Here is a 16206-nt window from a genome sequence, read left to right on the forward strand (position 1 = left end):
TTCGCTTCCACTGCAGCTTTCAGCTCAGCATTATCCACCTTGGTCTCACTCAGGTCCCACGTGGCTCATTTTCAAGATGAAAATCACCAGAATGGAACTTCTCAAACCATTGCTTAGCCGCATCCTTCCCAAACACTTCGCTGATATTTCAAGCACACCATTGGTTCCACCAGGGAATTTTTGACTTCCCTATGATTTCACAAAAATTGCTCTGTAACATAGGAATGATAATCACAAGCAAACCAGGGGTGAAAGACCAAGGCTGCACGGTCTTGTTCCAACAGAAATGGAACAAGAAGTGTCAGAGATACCAACTGTCAAACTCAGTGCTTAAGGAAATCGGACCTTTCGTACTTAATAACCTAATATGTTAATTCTTTGCTAAACTATTTAAGACTTTCTTGATTTCTCCTTATTCTTTACATTTACTTCCTAAAGGATCAGGCCCCTTTTATCTCTTCACGTAATAAAATCTGGCTTCAGACGCTGCCCTGAACCCGGACGGTGCTGTTCGCTGGGTGCCCGCAGCCGTGCTCGTTCCTGTTCACCTGGGTCGTAGTCACGGGTCGGAATCTTGGGTCCAGGAACATGAATATAAATGTGTCAAATAGATGAAAATCACAAATCTTCAGACATTGAGACGAGCCCTTCAGATTGCACCTAAGCAAATAATCAGGATACATATACGTTTCTTTCTGTTTCCTGTTTCCAGATATGCGTATTTGTATATGACACATAAGACTAAATGTATCAGACAATAATGAGAATATTACTGGAAGATTGTTGTTATATAAAATACCCTGTTATATATTAAGTACCCTGATATTTTACCTTCTTTATAGTCTAGGGACATAGACACATATAATATGTGCATGTGTTTGTAGGATCTTAATAGAAAAGTTGTGTTATTTGATATAAGCAACTTTTGGCTTAAGTGTGGGCCATTTACCCATCTGAGCCTCAGTTTCCAACTGAAAAGCCAGCACGTCGAAGTGAAGGTCTCCATGATCCTGCCAGCTCCGTGGCCGTGGCCGCGTGCCCTGTGCAGGCCTGTGTGTGTGTGTGTGTGTGTGTCGCAGAGGCGGCGGAGACCCAGGCTTGACACACGCAGCCGTTCCTGTCAGACGAGGCCCGCCATTGCCGAGCGGTGTCATTCGTCACCTCCAGGTCTCGGCTGCTGTGTCCGGGCATCACTGTGCCCGTTCTTGTTTCAGCTGAGCAAGTCCAGATACGCCATCTGAGCCGTTTCTGAGCGTACAGTTGAGCGGCTGTGGGCACGTCCACGGCGCTGCGTGGCATCACCCCGTCCGTCTCCAGTTGTCCATCTCCCAGCTGACGCTGCACCCGCTGCACACGCCCTGCCCCTGGCATCGCCGCCGCCGCCCCTCTGTCCCATGAATCTGACGCCTGGGGCCTCCTGGGGGTGGAATCTCAGGATTTGTCCTTTTGTGGCTGATTTCACTGAGTGTAACATCCCCAAGGCTCGTCCGCGTGGGGTCCTGTGTCAGAACATTCTCCCTCTTGGAGGCTGAGCATGGTTGCATCGTGTGGACAGACCACGTTCTGTCTGCGCACCTACCTGCCGGTGGATGCTTGCCTGGCGCCACCGCGGGCGGGGGTGTGCCGGCGTCTGTTCGAGACGGACACGTGTAGGGGATGAAAGTGTCACTGTGCTGTTGACGTTCACCTGTCTGACCTGTCTCCCAGATCTGGATGCTGACGGGCGACAAGCTCGAGACGGCCACGTGCATTGCCAAGAGCTCCCACTTGGTGTCCAGATCGCAAGACATTCATGTTTTCAGACAAGTGAGTGTGTGCGTGCGTCACTTAGAATTGTTGAGTGTTTTGTCTCCTGTTAAAGTCTGTTGTTTCTGTGAGAAGGTATATGCAGTTATTTATTAATTACTAAGTATCTTTTTAAAAAGTATAACTGATTTCTAACTCAATTTATAAAATATGTTAAAGTAGATTTCTATTAGTTAAAAATATTAAACGTGAGCAAAAGCTGCTTTTTGATAAAGTGAACAAGCTCTAAAATTTTAAAACTATTTTGTTGTACTGTTATTGTTATTTATTACTATGTATTTTAAAATAGACATACTGCAGTCATTTTCTATTCAATTCATAAGATGTACATTGATTGAAAAAATTACATTTTTCTGTCAGCTACACACATTACATGTGTCCAGAGCTGCTTTTGTGAAACAAGCTCTAAATACAAAATGAGAATATGTTTTTAATCTACTGCCATTTTCAGAGTAAATGCTCTTCCTTAATTAGCTCAAAGAAAATTAATAGAAATGATCTAAATTTATGTGTTTACTGTATTAGTTATAACTAAATTTAATTCAAACAAAAAATAAAAATTTCTTGGGTCTTGATTGATGGTGAGTGAGCAGACATCATATGTCTGTGTCGGTTCTAAATGAAGCACTTGCACCTACAGAAATAGTTATTTGAATATAATTTACATGTAAATGTAGTTTGTTTTGAAGCATCGGAATCGCAAATTAGGCCCTGCAGACTACTATTTGCAATTAAATTATTAATGCTTCTGATAAAACTTCAGATCAATTTTTGTTGACTTTTCAGTATTATAGCACTACAAATTAAATTTTTCACAATAAAACCTACCTATTTAAAGATAAGTCTGAAATTGTTAATTTGAACCACATGAAGCTTTAATTTATTTCATTCTCGTAATATATCATTTCTTTCATGCCCCATAAAATCTCCACAGGAAGAATGTCAAAAACTAGTACACTGGTTTGTGAAATGTTTTCATTCTAAAATTAGTGATATTTCAAGATTATGACTTAATTTTACTCTTAGATTTTTTTTTTAATTCTTTCAATGCTAAACAAAAACTAATAGAGTAAGTTGAAACCCATGGCAGAGACAACAGAAGCAATTTTATGGAAGCATGTCATATCATCTGACATATTAGGGAAAGAGCTGTATTTAAAACCTCGATCGGAGGTGATTGTTCTCTTACCTGATGTATGGCCACGAAGAGCCGCCCGCCCTGGGCTTGGCCCTCCGTGTGTCGGGCCGTGGCCCTGGGGACCCGCCCGTGTCCTGTGTCTGCGGCTTTCAGCAGCACGGTCCCCTGCACCAGCCACCTCTGGCCCTTTGCTCAGTTAAGTCGCTGCCTCATGGACTACTAGAACATTCTTGACTGTTATTGCTGTATCTTCAGGGAATGTGTTCATCAAAGCCAATGACCCTTCCCAGCTACACGATGGTAATTAGTCACTCAGGAAAAGGTGATATTTTCACTGCACTTTACAGTGGGTGTTTCCTGCTCTCAGCTGCCGCAAATCGGAAAACAATTTGTGTAAATAAGCAGCTAGATGTACCCAGCACTGTAAGAGAAATTTGAAAGGGCCTTGTTACAGGTCTAAATACGTAATGCACCTTTAGTTTTTAGGTAATAAATGGGTCTAGAACATCTTACTGTGATTCTGCAAGTAATGTCCTCTCTCTGCCTCTAGCTGAGACCGCGTTTTAACTTGGCCGCTTTTTCTCCCTCCCTGGAGGTCACCAGTCGGGGCGAGGCCCACCTGGAGCTGAACGCGCTGAGGAGGAGGCAGGACTGTGCGCTGGTCATCTCCGGGGACTCTCTGGAGGTGAGGCTGCCCCGCTGCCGCGTGTGTCTGTCCGTCCATGCCAGCGGACCCAGGGCTTCTCATCAGCGCTTTGCCTGTCTCTGACTTCTAGATGGTTCTCCCTGTCACAGCAGTGGTACCTGCAACCTGAAGTGCCTGTCCCCACAGGTGTCCCTGACTCACACACAGTGCTCTCCCGCAGGTGTGCCCGACTCACGCGCAGTGCTCTCCCGCAGGTGTGCCCGACTCACGCGCAGTGCTCTCCCGCAGGTGTGCCCGACTCACGCGCAGTGCTCTCCCGCAGGTGTGCCCGACTCAGGCGCAGTGCTCTCCCGCAGGTGTCCCCGACTCACGCGCAGTGCTCTCCCGCAGGTGTGCCTGAAGTACTACGAGCACGAGCTGGTAGAGCTGGCCTGCCAGTGCCCGGCCGTGGTGTGCTGCCGCTGCTCGCCCACACAGAAGGCGCGCATCGTCACGCTGCTGCAGCAGCACACGGGGAGACGCACCTGCGCCATCGGTGAGCCCCCCCCGCCCCCGCCCACAGCCCCGGCCTCCACTCGGGACGTGGGAAGTGCCACGTCCCCTGTCAACAGTGACATTTTAAGAAGAGCTGATATCCTGAGGTTTACAGACAGAAGTACACGCCAGCTCTGAAGCTAGGGTGATTTCATCAACATTACTGGAAATTTCTTAAAAGCCTGTACTGGGAAAAAGAAAGCCATGGGACGGCGGACGGGTGCTTTAATTTCACAACTTCTCATCTTCCCAGGTGACGGGGGAAACGACGTGAGCATGATCCAGGCGGCAGACTGCGGGATTGGGATCGAGGGAAAGGTACGTGCGTCCCAGTGGGCAGCACACAGTCAGTGTGTGTTCAGGCACGCACACGCGTGAGCACGCACGGCCGTGTGCCTGGACAGCATGTGTTGAAGAGCCCGGTCTGTGCGAGGCTCGGAGCTGCACCGAATCACAGGCGAGTGGCCCCGTGCTCCACTCGGCGGGTGCTCACCCTCCCGACACGCAGTCACCGCCAGAGTGCCCCGCGTCCCTGCTGCCGGGGTGGCACGTGGAGACACGGCTGAGCTCCAGCCGCATCCTCCAGCAAAGCTTTCTGGGGCCCCACCCAGCGCCCCCTCCTGCTTACACTCGGCCCAGTGTCCACGTGTCCTGGCCACCAAGCTGCGGGTTGAGGTTTGCTTCACGCCAGCCTGGATGACAGTCCCCTCCCGCTCCCATGGTCACTCCCATAAAGACGTGCCAGGAAGGCCTGGACGGTCAGCACCGTCGAGCTCGGCTTTTTCCTTGGCAACTGTATTCTGTAAAACTTGAAACACCTCTGGGAAATAGGAGATGGATTGGTTTTTAAAATGTGAGAAAACTGAGGTTGGGAGAATTGTTTTGAACAAGCCCAAGGTTACAGGACGGTCTCCAAGGCCACCAGCTCTGCCTCTGCCCGAGCTGGGACACCCCGGCCACTGGCTGAGCTGCTGGTGAGCCCCTGCCCTGCACTCAGGCCATAGCGCCCGGGCAGGTGCATGCTGGCTGCCTGCGCCGTGGCCTCACACCTGGGTTAGCTGAAGCTGCCGCAGTTGTGCAGAGAGAATTTCAGCCCTCTCTTAGTCGAGGCTGAGCTGAAACCTGGCGTCAGCGTGCGGCTCCCCTCACCCGCGGGGTCTGAGCGGCGCCCATGTCTCGTTGCAGGAGGGGATGCAGGCCTCGCTGGCGGCCGACTTCTCCATCACGCAGTTCCGGCACCTCGGCAGGCTGCTCGTGGTGCACGGGCGCAACAGCTACAAGCGGTCGGCGGCGCTGGGCCAGCTGGTCATGCACAGGGGCCTGGTCATCTCCACCATGCAGGTGCCACCTCACGCTCGGGGGGAGTGTGTGGCTGCGGCATGGCGGGTGGGATGGCGGTGTGATGGGGTGTTGGTGACACGGCCGTGGCCGGCGCTCACGCATAACTGCGGTGTTCTCTCTTCAAGGCCGTGTTCTCCTCCGTCTTCTACTTCGCCTCGGTGCCTCTGTACCAGGGATTCCTCATGGTGGGGTGAGTGAGACCGCGTCCTCGCCGTGCCGGGAGCGCTGTGTTATTTTGAGAAGATGCACAGAATGTTGTTGCCGAATCGTCGTGTGCGCAGCCAGTGCCGGGAGTGAATGTCACTGCCATGAGAGCCAAGTTCCCAGGGGACACTGGGGACGGCACTGGTGTGCTTGTTCCCCGTGACGGCTGCTGACGCTCGCTGGGTCTTGTTGCTGTTGGGAGCCGTAACCGGGGTCAGGACCTGGGACTTGTGTAGGGCCGAAGCTCGGTGACAAGGGGAGGGCCTGAGCCAGCGGCCACCGTGGACCCTTCAAGGGCTGCGTAATGACGATGGGGCCACCAGTCAGGGGCAGAGGGCAGCACAGAAAGTGCTGGATGTTTCCCTAAATTTGGGTGTGACGTGGCATGCTCCAGGACCCGCCTGCCGGTCACGAAACCTCGTTCCCAAGGATCTCCACTCAGATAGCTTAGAAAAGGACACACGTGTGCGGGCATGTGGTCTGTAATGAGAGCTCGGCTGTTTGCCCCTGAACCTGTGAAACGGAACTTTCCACGGAAAGTGAGTGGCCTAGAATGTAGCTCTCCTCTTCGCTTCTGGCTGTGCCCAGAAATCAAGACAGTGTGACTGTCAGCGTGTGGCGGGCGCGAACGGAGGCCGCTGCTCCTCTGCCGCGTCCTCACCGACCCCTGAGACCAGGCCCTGCCCTGCCGAGGGCCCAGGAAGTTCCGTGGCAGCAGCCGCGTCAGCACTGATGCTCCAGCGCCGAACACTCGTGCGTCCCCCTCCCCCCTGGGGAGGCAGAGGCCGCAAACGCCTGCGTGCTGCCGGGAGGGCCCAGGCGTTCACACCAGCCCCGCCCGGGTCAGCCGTGCTAAGTCAGAGTTCTAAGTGCCTTTCGTCTGACAGCTCCCTGAACCCCAAGAAGTCCTACACATTTTAGCAGAATCCAGGGGTCAATGAGTCTGTGCATGTGTTAGGTTTTAAGTCATCCGCTTCCCAAGTCGAGATCACGGTAGCTGCCCTGTCAGTCCTGGAGCTGCCATCGGGGCAGCAGAGGCCGGTTCTGCTGCCGCACACTGGAGCCAGCTCCTGGGCCTCCGCGGCCCTGCCATCGGGGGTGCACCCTCCCTTCCCCCGCCTTCGGGTCTTCGCAGTGCTCTGGCCGCCTCGCACGGCGCTCCCTGGGCTGGACCAGCACCCGGCGTCTCGCCGTCCTCGCCTCAGCCCAGGAAGCCCCCAGCCCCGTGGTGCCCCTCCCCGGCAGGTTTGCTGACGTAGGTGTGACAGCACCACGTTACGGTGAAGGTTCAGGGAAACTGCGTATCTGTGTATTGCTAGCAGGAATGTAAATCCTGACATCTGAAAAACATTTTGTTAGTTCCTTTAAAAATGCTGAACATACTGCTACCATATGCCGCAGTGGTTACGTTGTCCCAGTTGGCACTCCCGTCCAAAATAAATGAAAACTTCAAGAAATCTGTGCAGTGAATGTTAATAGCAATTTTATTCATAATAATTAAAAACTGAGACTATCCCAGATGTAGGTCAGTGAATGAGTGAATGGCTAGATAAACTTCATTCACACACCGTGAAGGCCCGTGCAGGAAAGCAAGAAAATGAGCTATTGATACGGCAGAAACCTGGATGAATCTCAGCGCTACGCTGAGTGAGAAAATCCAATCCCTAAAGATTACCTACGATGTGATCCCATTTATATAATGTCCTCTAAAGGACAGAAATTAGAAAGATGAACAGATAACGTGGTTGCCGGGGGCAGGGAGGAGGCTGGCGGGAGGGTCCTCTGTGGGCTGCGGGCGTCAGTCTGGGTGGTGACATTGTGCCCAGTTTTTAAGATGTTACCTTTGGGGGGAACTGGGTAAAGGGACCAAAGGACGTCTCTGCTGTTTTTGTTTCTGAAATGTAGACCTCTGACTTCAGAGGTATGTTCACAGTTGTATCAGAGCAGTTTTTCAGACTAGCTCTCCTCGTGGTCCCTAAGGTACGCGACCGTGTACACCATGTTCCCAGTGTTCTCCCTGGTGCTGGATCAAGACGTGAAGCCGGAGATGGCCATGCTGTACCCGGAGCTGTACAAGGACCTCACCAAGGTACAGCCCGAGGGCGGGTGGCCGGGCCCAGCGAGCACACGCTCCGGGGCTTTCGGGTGTGGGAAAGGCCAGTCGGGAGGCATTTCCAAGCATCTTCTGAGTAATTATTGTCTGTCCTTCCACAGTTTTTTATGTCTCCTAATTATTTTTTACATTGTTCCCTTTGAGCTAAACTTCAAAAAGAGGAAAACATCCCAGGGGAAAAGAATTTCTCATGTTTGCAGTAAAGCTCTAATGTCATATATACATTTAGAATTTTAAAGGATTCTCTAAACCCTTTATGGACCTTTTTTGAATTTAGCAAACAGACCACTGAGCTTCCCAGATGTCTGGGAAGAGCTTACGTCCTGGCCTCTGTGTGAGGGGCCTATTGGCTGCGGTTCCACCAGCAGCGTTGTCACTCTTGCTTTAAGAGCAGCGTCCGCGTGTTGGCTGCAGACTGCAGCGTCCCAGACTGGACATCACGGGTTCGCTGGGTAGGGGTTCCTACCCTTTCCAAAACCTCTCCGTACTGGGGACTGAGAGATGACCAGCGCGATGTCTCTGCCTGAGACCCACGTGTGCTAACAGGGCGACGCCTCTGAGGAAAACCCACCCCAGGAAACTCCCTGAACCTGCAGCTGCAGAGGATTTGTTTGTTTGTTTTAAAACTGTGCTCTGTTAAGGTCAAAATATTCCTAAAGGAGGATTTGTTTATTTTTTATGAAAGTATATTTTTCACAGCATGGACAATATAAGGAGGGACGCGGGGTGGGAAGTCTCAGCTCTCCAGGTGCAGGTTGTGGTATGGACTGCTCTGCGCGGCTCGTCTCTCTGAACCAACACTGGGAACAAACCACTGACCCTCAGCTAAATTTAGATTTGCAGTTGATGATCTGAAATTATCAACTCAGATTTTTAAAGCTGTAGCAGTGTTGTATGGCAAAGAAAGAATTGGATTGGGTGTTAAAGAAACTAGCCTCTAATCCAGCTAACCACCTACTAACAAACTAGCCTCTAATCCAGCTAACCACCAACTAACAAACTAGACTGTAGTCCAGCTAACTACTAACTAGCCAGAGAGGTACTGGGTAGGTCATGCTAACTTTTGTATTTCATCATGTCACCGTAACAATCTGATGAAATAAAGACTTTATAATTCCTTGAAAAAATACAAAATGCCCATTACTTTTATAATCAGGACAAGTAAAGCCAGTTCACCAGTGTGACAAAGGACACAGTGTAACCATCGAGCGTTACCGTGATGCTGATGCCACTGTGCCTACTGGGAGGGGTCACCCAACCAGCAGAGGGACTTTGGGCTCCCAGGTGGGGAGGCCGTTGGGACAGCGCAGGGCAGGATCCGAGATCGGAGGCTGCAGGACGCTGCTGGAGACGAAGAAGTTTGGCAGCTCCGGTGCCGCCTCGTGTCCAGAGACCAACACACGCTCTCTCGAGTGCCCCCGCACACGCGTGGGGAGGAACAGGCTTCTCACAGAGGAACGTGGCACGAGGTGAGCTGCCCTGAAGCCGGGCAGTCAGTGCCGGGGCAGAGGCACAGTTCCCAAGGCCTCGTCACCCGCTGTGGCGCGGGCCACAGGCTACTGGTCCCCTCGCTGCAGGGCCGCGATGCCGCAGCCACCATCTCACATCGGAGGACGGCGCTGGTGCGTTTCTGCCGTTTTCCAGGGTTTGATTGGACCTGCCAGCATCTCTGCGCGGGGATGTCTGAGTTGCTCGAGTGACAGGAGTGTTTATGGGTCGCGAGTGTCACAGAGATGTCTGAGTTACTCGAGGGACAGGAGTGTCCGGCAGAGCCGCTGGTCGGCTGCGGCTGTCACCGTGGGTCTGGTTCCCCATCACGAGCTGCGTCACCAGAACAGGGGGCGTCACGCTCAGGCTTGAGGAGTGTCTCTGGACAGTGTTCGCTTTCCACTTTCGTTAAGGTGATCACAGCGTAGAATGTCTTAGGGTCAGGACACCATTCCTATGTTTTTTTTTTTTGTTTTTTTTTTTTTTTTTTTTTGAGACAGAGTGTCACTTTGTTGCCCGGGCTAGAGTGAGTGCCGTGGCATCAGCCTAGCTCACAGCAACCTCAGACTCCTGGGCTTAAGCGATCCTACTGCCTCAGCCTCCCTAGTAGCTGGGACTACAGGCATGAGCCACCATGCCCGGCTAATTTTTTTGTATATATATTTTTTAGTTGGCCAGATAATTTCTTTCTATTTTTAGTAGAGACGGGGTCTCACTCTTGCTCAGGCTGGTCTCGAACTCCTGACCTCGAGCGATCCACCCGCCTCGGCCTCCCAGAGCTAGGATTACAGGCGTGAGCCACCGCGCCCGGCCCAATTCCTATGTTTTTTGACAGAAATTCAGTCACTTATTTTCTCTAAGATCCAAAAATCTGCACTTTTTATCTTTAGCATCTATTTTTTTTTTTTAAATTTAATACACTTCAGATCCTTTGAAAACAAAGTAGCACCAAAGTACTGAGCCCTAAAGTTGGTAAAATTTAGTTGTTTTTCCTTATTGAAGCTGCAGGACTCTGGCGAAGTGCCCTGTGCCCTGTGCGCGTCCCCAGGGCGGTCTGGGCTGCGGCACCAGCTGCGACCGCCCAGCATCAGACGCAGGCTGGGCGTGGGAGCCGTCCGCCAGTCCTCGGTCGGGGGCCACAGACGGAGGCCGAGTCCCTGCTCCTGCCAGGCTCCACGGTGGGCGGGAAGAGCCGTCCATTGCCAGAACACCGCTAATTCTTACATGCGTCTCGCTGTGCGGGAGAAGCCAACTCAGACGTGTGACTCCATTTCCCCGACGTGGGAGGTGCGGGCGCAGCACCTCTCTGTCAGGGTGGGAGCGTCAGACGTGCTCAGCGGACTCCGGGCAGCGTGGACGCAGATGGGCCTCGCTCCGCCGCGCTGGCCTCCCGCATCCCTGCCGTGTCTTCAGGTGCCACCGAGCTCCGCGAAGCTCCCTCTTTCCTTTGTGGCTCTTTCAGTTGCCTCGTGACTCTGAGATCTATCTGCCTGTCCACAGTCCTCCAGGAACTCTGGGGGGAGGGAAGCCCCAGCCCAAATGCAGAACCTGGGGCGCTGGTCGGTTGCGCGTCTTAGCACCACCAGCCTGCGGCGTGGACGTGAGGAACAGGCGGACGTCCCACGTTTCTTCATCCGTAAGTGGAAACGGTGTCCGCTCTGCGCACCTGACGCCGCCCGGCACCGGGAAGGTCGGCGGAAAGGCAGGTGCTGGTGCTGTCTCCACTGGCTCGTCCTGACACGGGAGGACTGAACTCTGACCTTTTTGTTCTCGTCCCTAAATTCCTAAAGGCCTGATGAGTCATGCCCTACAAACCGTAGAGTGTCATTAATGGGTTTTTATCAGCCCGCTATGAAGCGGCTTACTGTCCACACACTCTGGAGTCGCAGCACGGGACAGACCCCTCGTCGTGGCTATGGCATCCCAGCAGCCCCCGTCTGAACACGGGCATCTTCTGCCAGCTCCAGGTGTTCAAAGCGTCACTTTCAACCAGCTGCCAACCGAACAGTCCCGAAAACCCACCTGTGACCCATGGCCCCACTTAGAGATTTCCCGCCTTTTCAGGCTGAACCAACACGTACCTTCCAGGTGTTGGTTTACGGTCTCACCTGCGGTTCCTGTGAAACCAGACGGCCACCTGCCGCCTTGCGCGAACTTCCTCAGGACTCCTGCGATCGAGCCCCCAGGCCATGGTCACGCATATTGGGCTCAGAATAAACCTCTTTAAATATTGTGGCAGAATTTGTTTTTTCCGTCAACACTTGCATCATCCTTAGCAAATCTTTGGCACCAACAAGTGGGTGCAGGTGATTAATGACTCAGTCTCCGTCCTGGATTACGAATGTCCTCAGGAGTGTTAAGACGAGACCACGGACCAGAATTCTGTCCTGGCCCATCCCTAGTAACCTGTCTTAAGTTTTAAAAAGCAAAAGTTATTACTCAAGAATCCATTATGTTTGTCGGTGTGGGATTTGTTTATGTGACATCTTTCCCAGAAAGGATTTAAGGGATGTAATTTCTACTGTAGTCAGGGTGGGCTGTCCTCACTGAAGAGCTGTTACCCTTTGTATTTTTTGATCTGGAGAAACTAAAAAGTAAACGTATACATACTTGTTACCAAGAAATAAAGAAGTAAAGGGAAATTATTTTTAACAAAATTACTTTTACAAAGAGAGTCCTTATCCCCTAGTTCACTGAGATGTTTGTTTATATCCGTTGTCTCCTAGGCTACTGGGAAGATCAAACAAAAGAGAACAGTGACCTCTAACCCAGGTGTCCCCAGCAGGGCCTCTGCAGGGCACCCCCGTGGTGCCCGCCGGCAGCCCAGGGGCCCGGGTGGCGGGTGGGCTGGGGCCTGGGGTCTGCAGGAGCCCCTCACGCCCAGCTTCTCGCAGACACCGGAGTCGGGTGTGCTCTGTTAACCAAGCCGTCCCCTCTCCCTAGGGCAGATCCTTGTCCTTCAAGACCTTCCTCATCTGGGTGTTAATCAGTGTTTACCAAGGTAAGATGGGCCCTGGTGGCACAAAACTGAAGAGCTTCTTGTTTTCTTTCAGCAATATTGTTCTCACCTCTAGGTTCAATTCCAGCAGCTTAAAATTTCATTGGGAGTGAAGTACTGCTTTCTGTTTATCTCTTAAGTTCACGTTCCAGTGATGTGGGTTGGTTTTTTTTTTTTTAATAAATGCTTGTCACCTAAGAGCTGACCTGTTAGGTTAAAATGTCAACAAGCACTCAGCACACTGTACCTCTGCACAGTGGTTCCCTTCGTGGGCGCTGGCGAGACTGGGGATGTGGGTTCTGTGCCCACCTCTGTCTGGGGTCCAGACACGTGGGCATTGGCAGCAGTGCGGTGAGCAGGTAGACCAGGTGCACTACGTGAAACAATTATTCCCGCGAATCAGAGTCGAGCTGGGCTTGTCCTCCGGGTACTAAGAAGGTTGTGAGCCTCGCCTTGGTATTCCCGACTCACCCAGCGTGATACTGGAGTTTAAATGAAGTGTGTGCACGCGGCCCCCCATTTTGATGTCCTTGAGGAGGGAGCTGTTCCCGTGGTCGCTTGCGTGCGTCAGAGGGCGTCCGTGTGGCCCCCGCCCGCTGTCTTGCAGGCGGCATCCTCATGTACGGGGCCCTGCTGCTCTTCGAGTCGGAGTTCGTGCATGTGGTGGCAATCTCCTTCACGGCGCTGGTCCTCACCGAGCTGCTCATGGTGGCGCTGACCGTCCGCACGTGGCACTGGCTGATGGTCCTGGCCGAGTTCCTCAGTCTGGGCTGCTACGTGGCCTCGCTCATCTTCCTAAACGAGTACTTTGGTAAGTTGCCTTGGAATTCTTTTTTGAATCGTTGTCTGTTAGTGGTTTTTAAACATTTTTTACCGTTACTTAATACATCGTCTTAAATTGTGGCTCACAGTAAAACCCGTATCAGAGTGTCACAGCACAAAAGCTTACTTTTGTGGAAAGATAAAACTGTTTGCAATAATTTATAAAGTTAAGGTTTTCCCCATCTTGGCTTTTTAAAAGATAGTAAAGTGTGTGTATTTTCAAGAAGTCTTCCCGGAAGAGCTGTGCAGTTGGTCCCTTGCTCGTAGCCGAGGCGCTGTGCAGGCGCTCTGAGGAAGGGCAGTGCCCGGGGTCACCAGCACCCGCCGGGCCAACGCCCTGCTGCTCACGCTCCTCTCTGCTGCCCCTGCGCGCTCAGCAGAGGGAAGGTCGAGGCCCCAGGTGTGTGGCTGTCCTCGCACCACCCCCAGCCCCACTGGCGGGCGGCCTCCGCCTCCCTGAGCCTCCCGTCCCCGCAGAGAGCCACCTGCTGGACCAGAGCGGAGCACCCAGCACGTGGGAGCCACGTCCTCACTTGGTCACCACATCACAGCAGCCCAGATGGCCAGTGTCGCTGCGTCCTGACTCCTCCTCCCCAGAGTTCAAGACCCCAGGAGGAGGCAGAACAGTCGCCCCCACCCCCGCACCGCCATGCCCTCGGGGGAGGGAACTGCTGGAGCCAAAGCTGTGTGGGCCTCACCCTCTGAGCCTCCCCCGGGCGCTCCGGCCTCCCCGCTTGGCTCCTTCCTCAGACCGGCTCCCTCTTCCCCAGCCTGCGCCCTTGGCCAGCCAGAGTTTGAGAACCCCCCAAACAGTGTCGCTCCTCAGGGTCCCTAAACTGCCTGGTGTGGCCAATAGCCGGCGTGTGACTTCTCTCTCAAGGATTGCAAAACCAGAGCAGAGAGAAGAGAAGGAATGTGCCAGGTGAGACTGCTGGGGCCGCACGGCCCCAGGCTCGCGTGGCACCTGGTCTCGCTCGGGTCTCCGGCGCGGCCGAGCCTGGGTGTCCTGTCCACACCCCGCACTGCCCGGAAACAGTCACTGGCTGCCGGCGAGCGTGGGGCAGCCCTGCCTGGTCTGAGAGATTTTCCACGTCTCCAGTAAAAGAAAAGCCGTGGGACGTGCCTGGTGGCGTCCTCTGCCCCCGGCGAGCCCGAGCGCACCCCACGGGCCCTGCGTGCGCGGGAGGCTCCCCTGCAGGTCTGCGCTCGCTGCCAGGCCCCGGGCCGAGCCCTGCAGGGAGTGGGCGTGAACCCCACGTGCACTGCCCCAGCCGCGGGGTCCGGGTCACGTGGGAGGCCCCCTGGGGACAGGCCGCAAAGCCGAGGTCAGGGCCACAGTCGCAGACGCACCGCGCCTGCCGCCTCGGGTGCTTTGAGGGGGTTTCCCTCCTCGTGCAGCTCGGCACGTGCAGCGTCCCCACGGCTCCACCTTCGCCCACTTGCCCTGTGCTGTCTCGGAGCCGCTGCAGGCGGAGCTTTCTTAGGCAGGTGAAGTTGTTTCTTGCAAAGGTATGGACATGCGGCAAAGCAGTAGCGATAAAGGTGCTTAACTCTCAAGAACGAAAACCTTCCTGCAGCTCATCTGTGACGTGCCGCGACTGTCCCCAGGGCCCCGGAGCGCGGCCTGGGTCTGCGTGTGGGCGGCACCCACTCCTCTCACGCCTGTGACTTAGGACTCGGTGGCTCAAACGCCGTACGGAGATTGGGTGTCCTCCCTACATCGCTGCTTTCTGTACAAACCTGTAATTCCTGAGAAGTGGATCTTTTTATCCCATCCTCTGACAACATGCTAAAGGGTTTTCCACCGCGTGTAGAGTCGAACCATGTGCGTGTCAGGTCACGTGCGTCTTCTCACCAGGGGGTTGCGTGGCCCCGTCCCCAGCAACACGGCTCTGGCTGGAGCGCGCGGCCCGCACAGCTGCAGGAGGGCCTGGGCCGGGCAGGCGCCCCTCCTGCCTGTGGCCCCCGTGAGTCGGCCCCCCCTTGAATAGAGGCCAGCCAGTTGTCACAGAGCGCTGTCTGGCCGCCACGTGGTACTTGGCAACATTAATCGTCACCCGTATCGCATTCTAGTGCTTTGGTTTCATTTATTCCAGTGAGAGAGCTAGCTGCGCCGACACAGGCAGAGCGGGCCTGCGGGTGTGTGGGGTGCTCGGCGATGCTCTCCGCCCGGGCAGGGCCGCGGCTGTGCCCGCAAGGGCCCGGAGCCTGCCTGGGTGGCACCTACATTTTCTCCTCTGTTTTTTGCCAACAGACGTTGCCTTTATCACCACCGTGACCTTCCTGTGGAAAGTGTCGGCGATCACCGTGGTCAGCTGCCTCCCGCTGTACGTGCTCAAGTACCTGAAGCGCAAGCTGTCCCCGCCCAGCTACTGCAAGCTGGCCTCCTGAGCCCTCGGGGCCTCACCACTTCTCCTTTTTATTGTGTTTCAAAACTTAATTTCCACTTCGAAGCAGCTTGAGTTTCTATTGCAAATGAGCCCTGAGTATGTCACTGCTGCTGTGAGGGGTCTGTCTTGCTCTGGAGTCCTGAGAGTCGAAGCGAAGGCTTAATTTCTGCAGTTTCCTACTGGTCAAGTAGTTCTTTCTCTGGTGTTCTAGCGGGAGAGTCGTTCCTGCCCAAACACAATAAAGTCTAGATGCTTTCGGGGCCAGGTCTGCACTTGCCGTCCGCGGGGTGTCGCGTCCGCGCCCCGCCCTCCCCCACCCTCTTCTCTTTCTGTTCACATTTCACCTCCTGCAGAAATTCACACGTGCTTGAGTCCTTGCAAACAAATCCGTTCACCTCACACACACTAGAGACAAGCTGAACAAACGGCAGCGTTTCTGGACGTGAGTCCACCGCAGCTGTGAGCGTGAGCCGTCCCCGGGCACTGCTGGTCGTGCCTGTGTTTCCAAACCTCCGTCCTTCTCACAGCTGTGAAACCACACGCAGACTCCGTCTCCCTGTACGGGAGTCAGCTGTCCCGTGACACTCAAGTCACTGGGATGTCGCCCTCGCCTCGTGGCAGGTTTTCTGGTTTCCTTGGTTAGAAACACACAGGAATCGACGTTGGGCTAGAAAAAGCGCTTCCTTGCCAAGCTGTGATGATGTCTGTGCTTCTGTTGGGTTGGGA

General features: G+C 53.8%; 1 protein-coding gene across 4 annotated transcripts in view; it reads left to right on the forward strand.

Annotated features, from left to right (window-relative positions):
* The window catches only part of ATP9B (ATPase phospholipid transporting 9B (putative)), a 182672-nt gene extending 166933 nt beyond the window's left edge, over positions 1–15739 (forward strand). For all 4 annotated transcript variants that reach the window (XM_045527695.1, XM_045527696.1, XM_045527697.1 and 1 more), the window contains 10 exons: positions 1708–1806; positions 3540–3629; positions 3981–4125; positions 4378–4442; positions 5310–5465; positions 5591–5655; positions 7650–7758; positions 12214–12271; positions 12876–13079; positions 15345–15739. In XM_045527695.1, the coding sequence (XP_045383651.1) occupies positions 1708–1806; positions 3540–3629; positions 3981–4125; positions 4378–4442; positions 5310–5465; positions 5591–5655; positions 7650–7758; positions 12214–12271; positions 12876–13079; positions 15345–15481 (1128 nt within the window). In that variant the 3' untranslated portion in view covers positions 15482–15739. The remainder of the gene's footprint in view (positions 1–1707; positions 1807–3539; positions 3630–3980; positions 4126–4377; positions 4443–5309; positions 5466–5590; positions 5656–7649; positions 7759–12213; positions 12272–12875; positions 13080–15344) is intronic.
* The last annotated feature ends 467 nt before the right edge of the window (positions 15740–16206 follow it).

Source organism: Lemur catta, chromosome 16 (assembly GCF_020740605.2).
Source record: "Lemur catta isolate mLemCat1 chromosome 16, mLemCat1.pri, whole genome shotgun sequence".
Lineage (NCBI taxonomy): Eukaryota > Metazoa > Chordata > Mammalia > Primates > Lemuridae > Lemur > Lemur catta.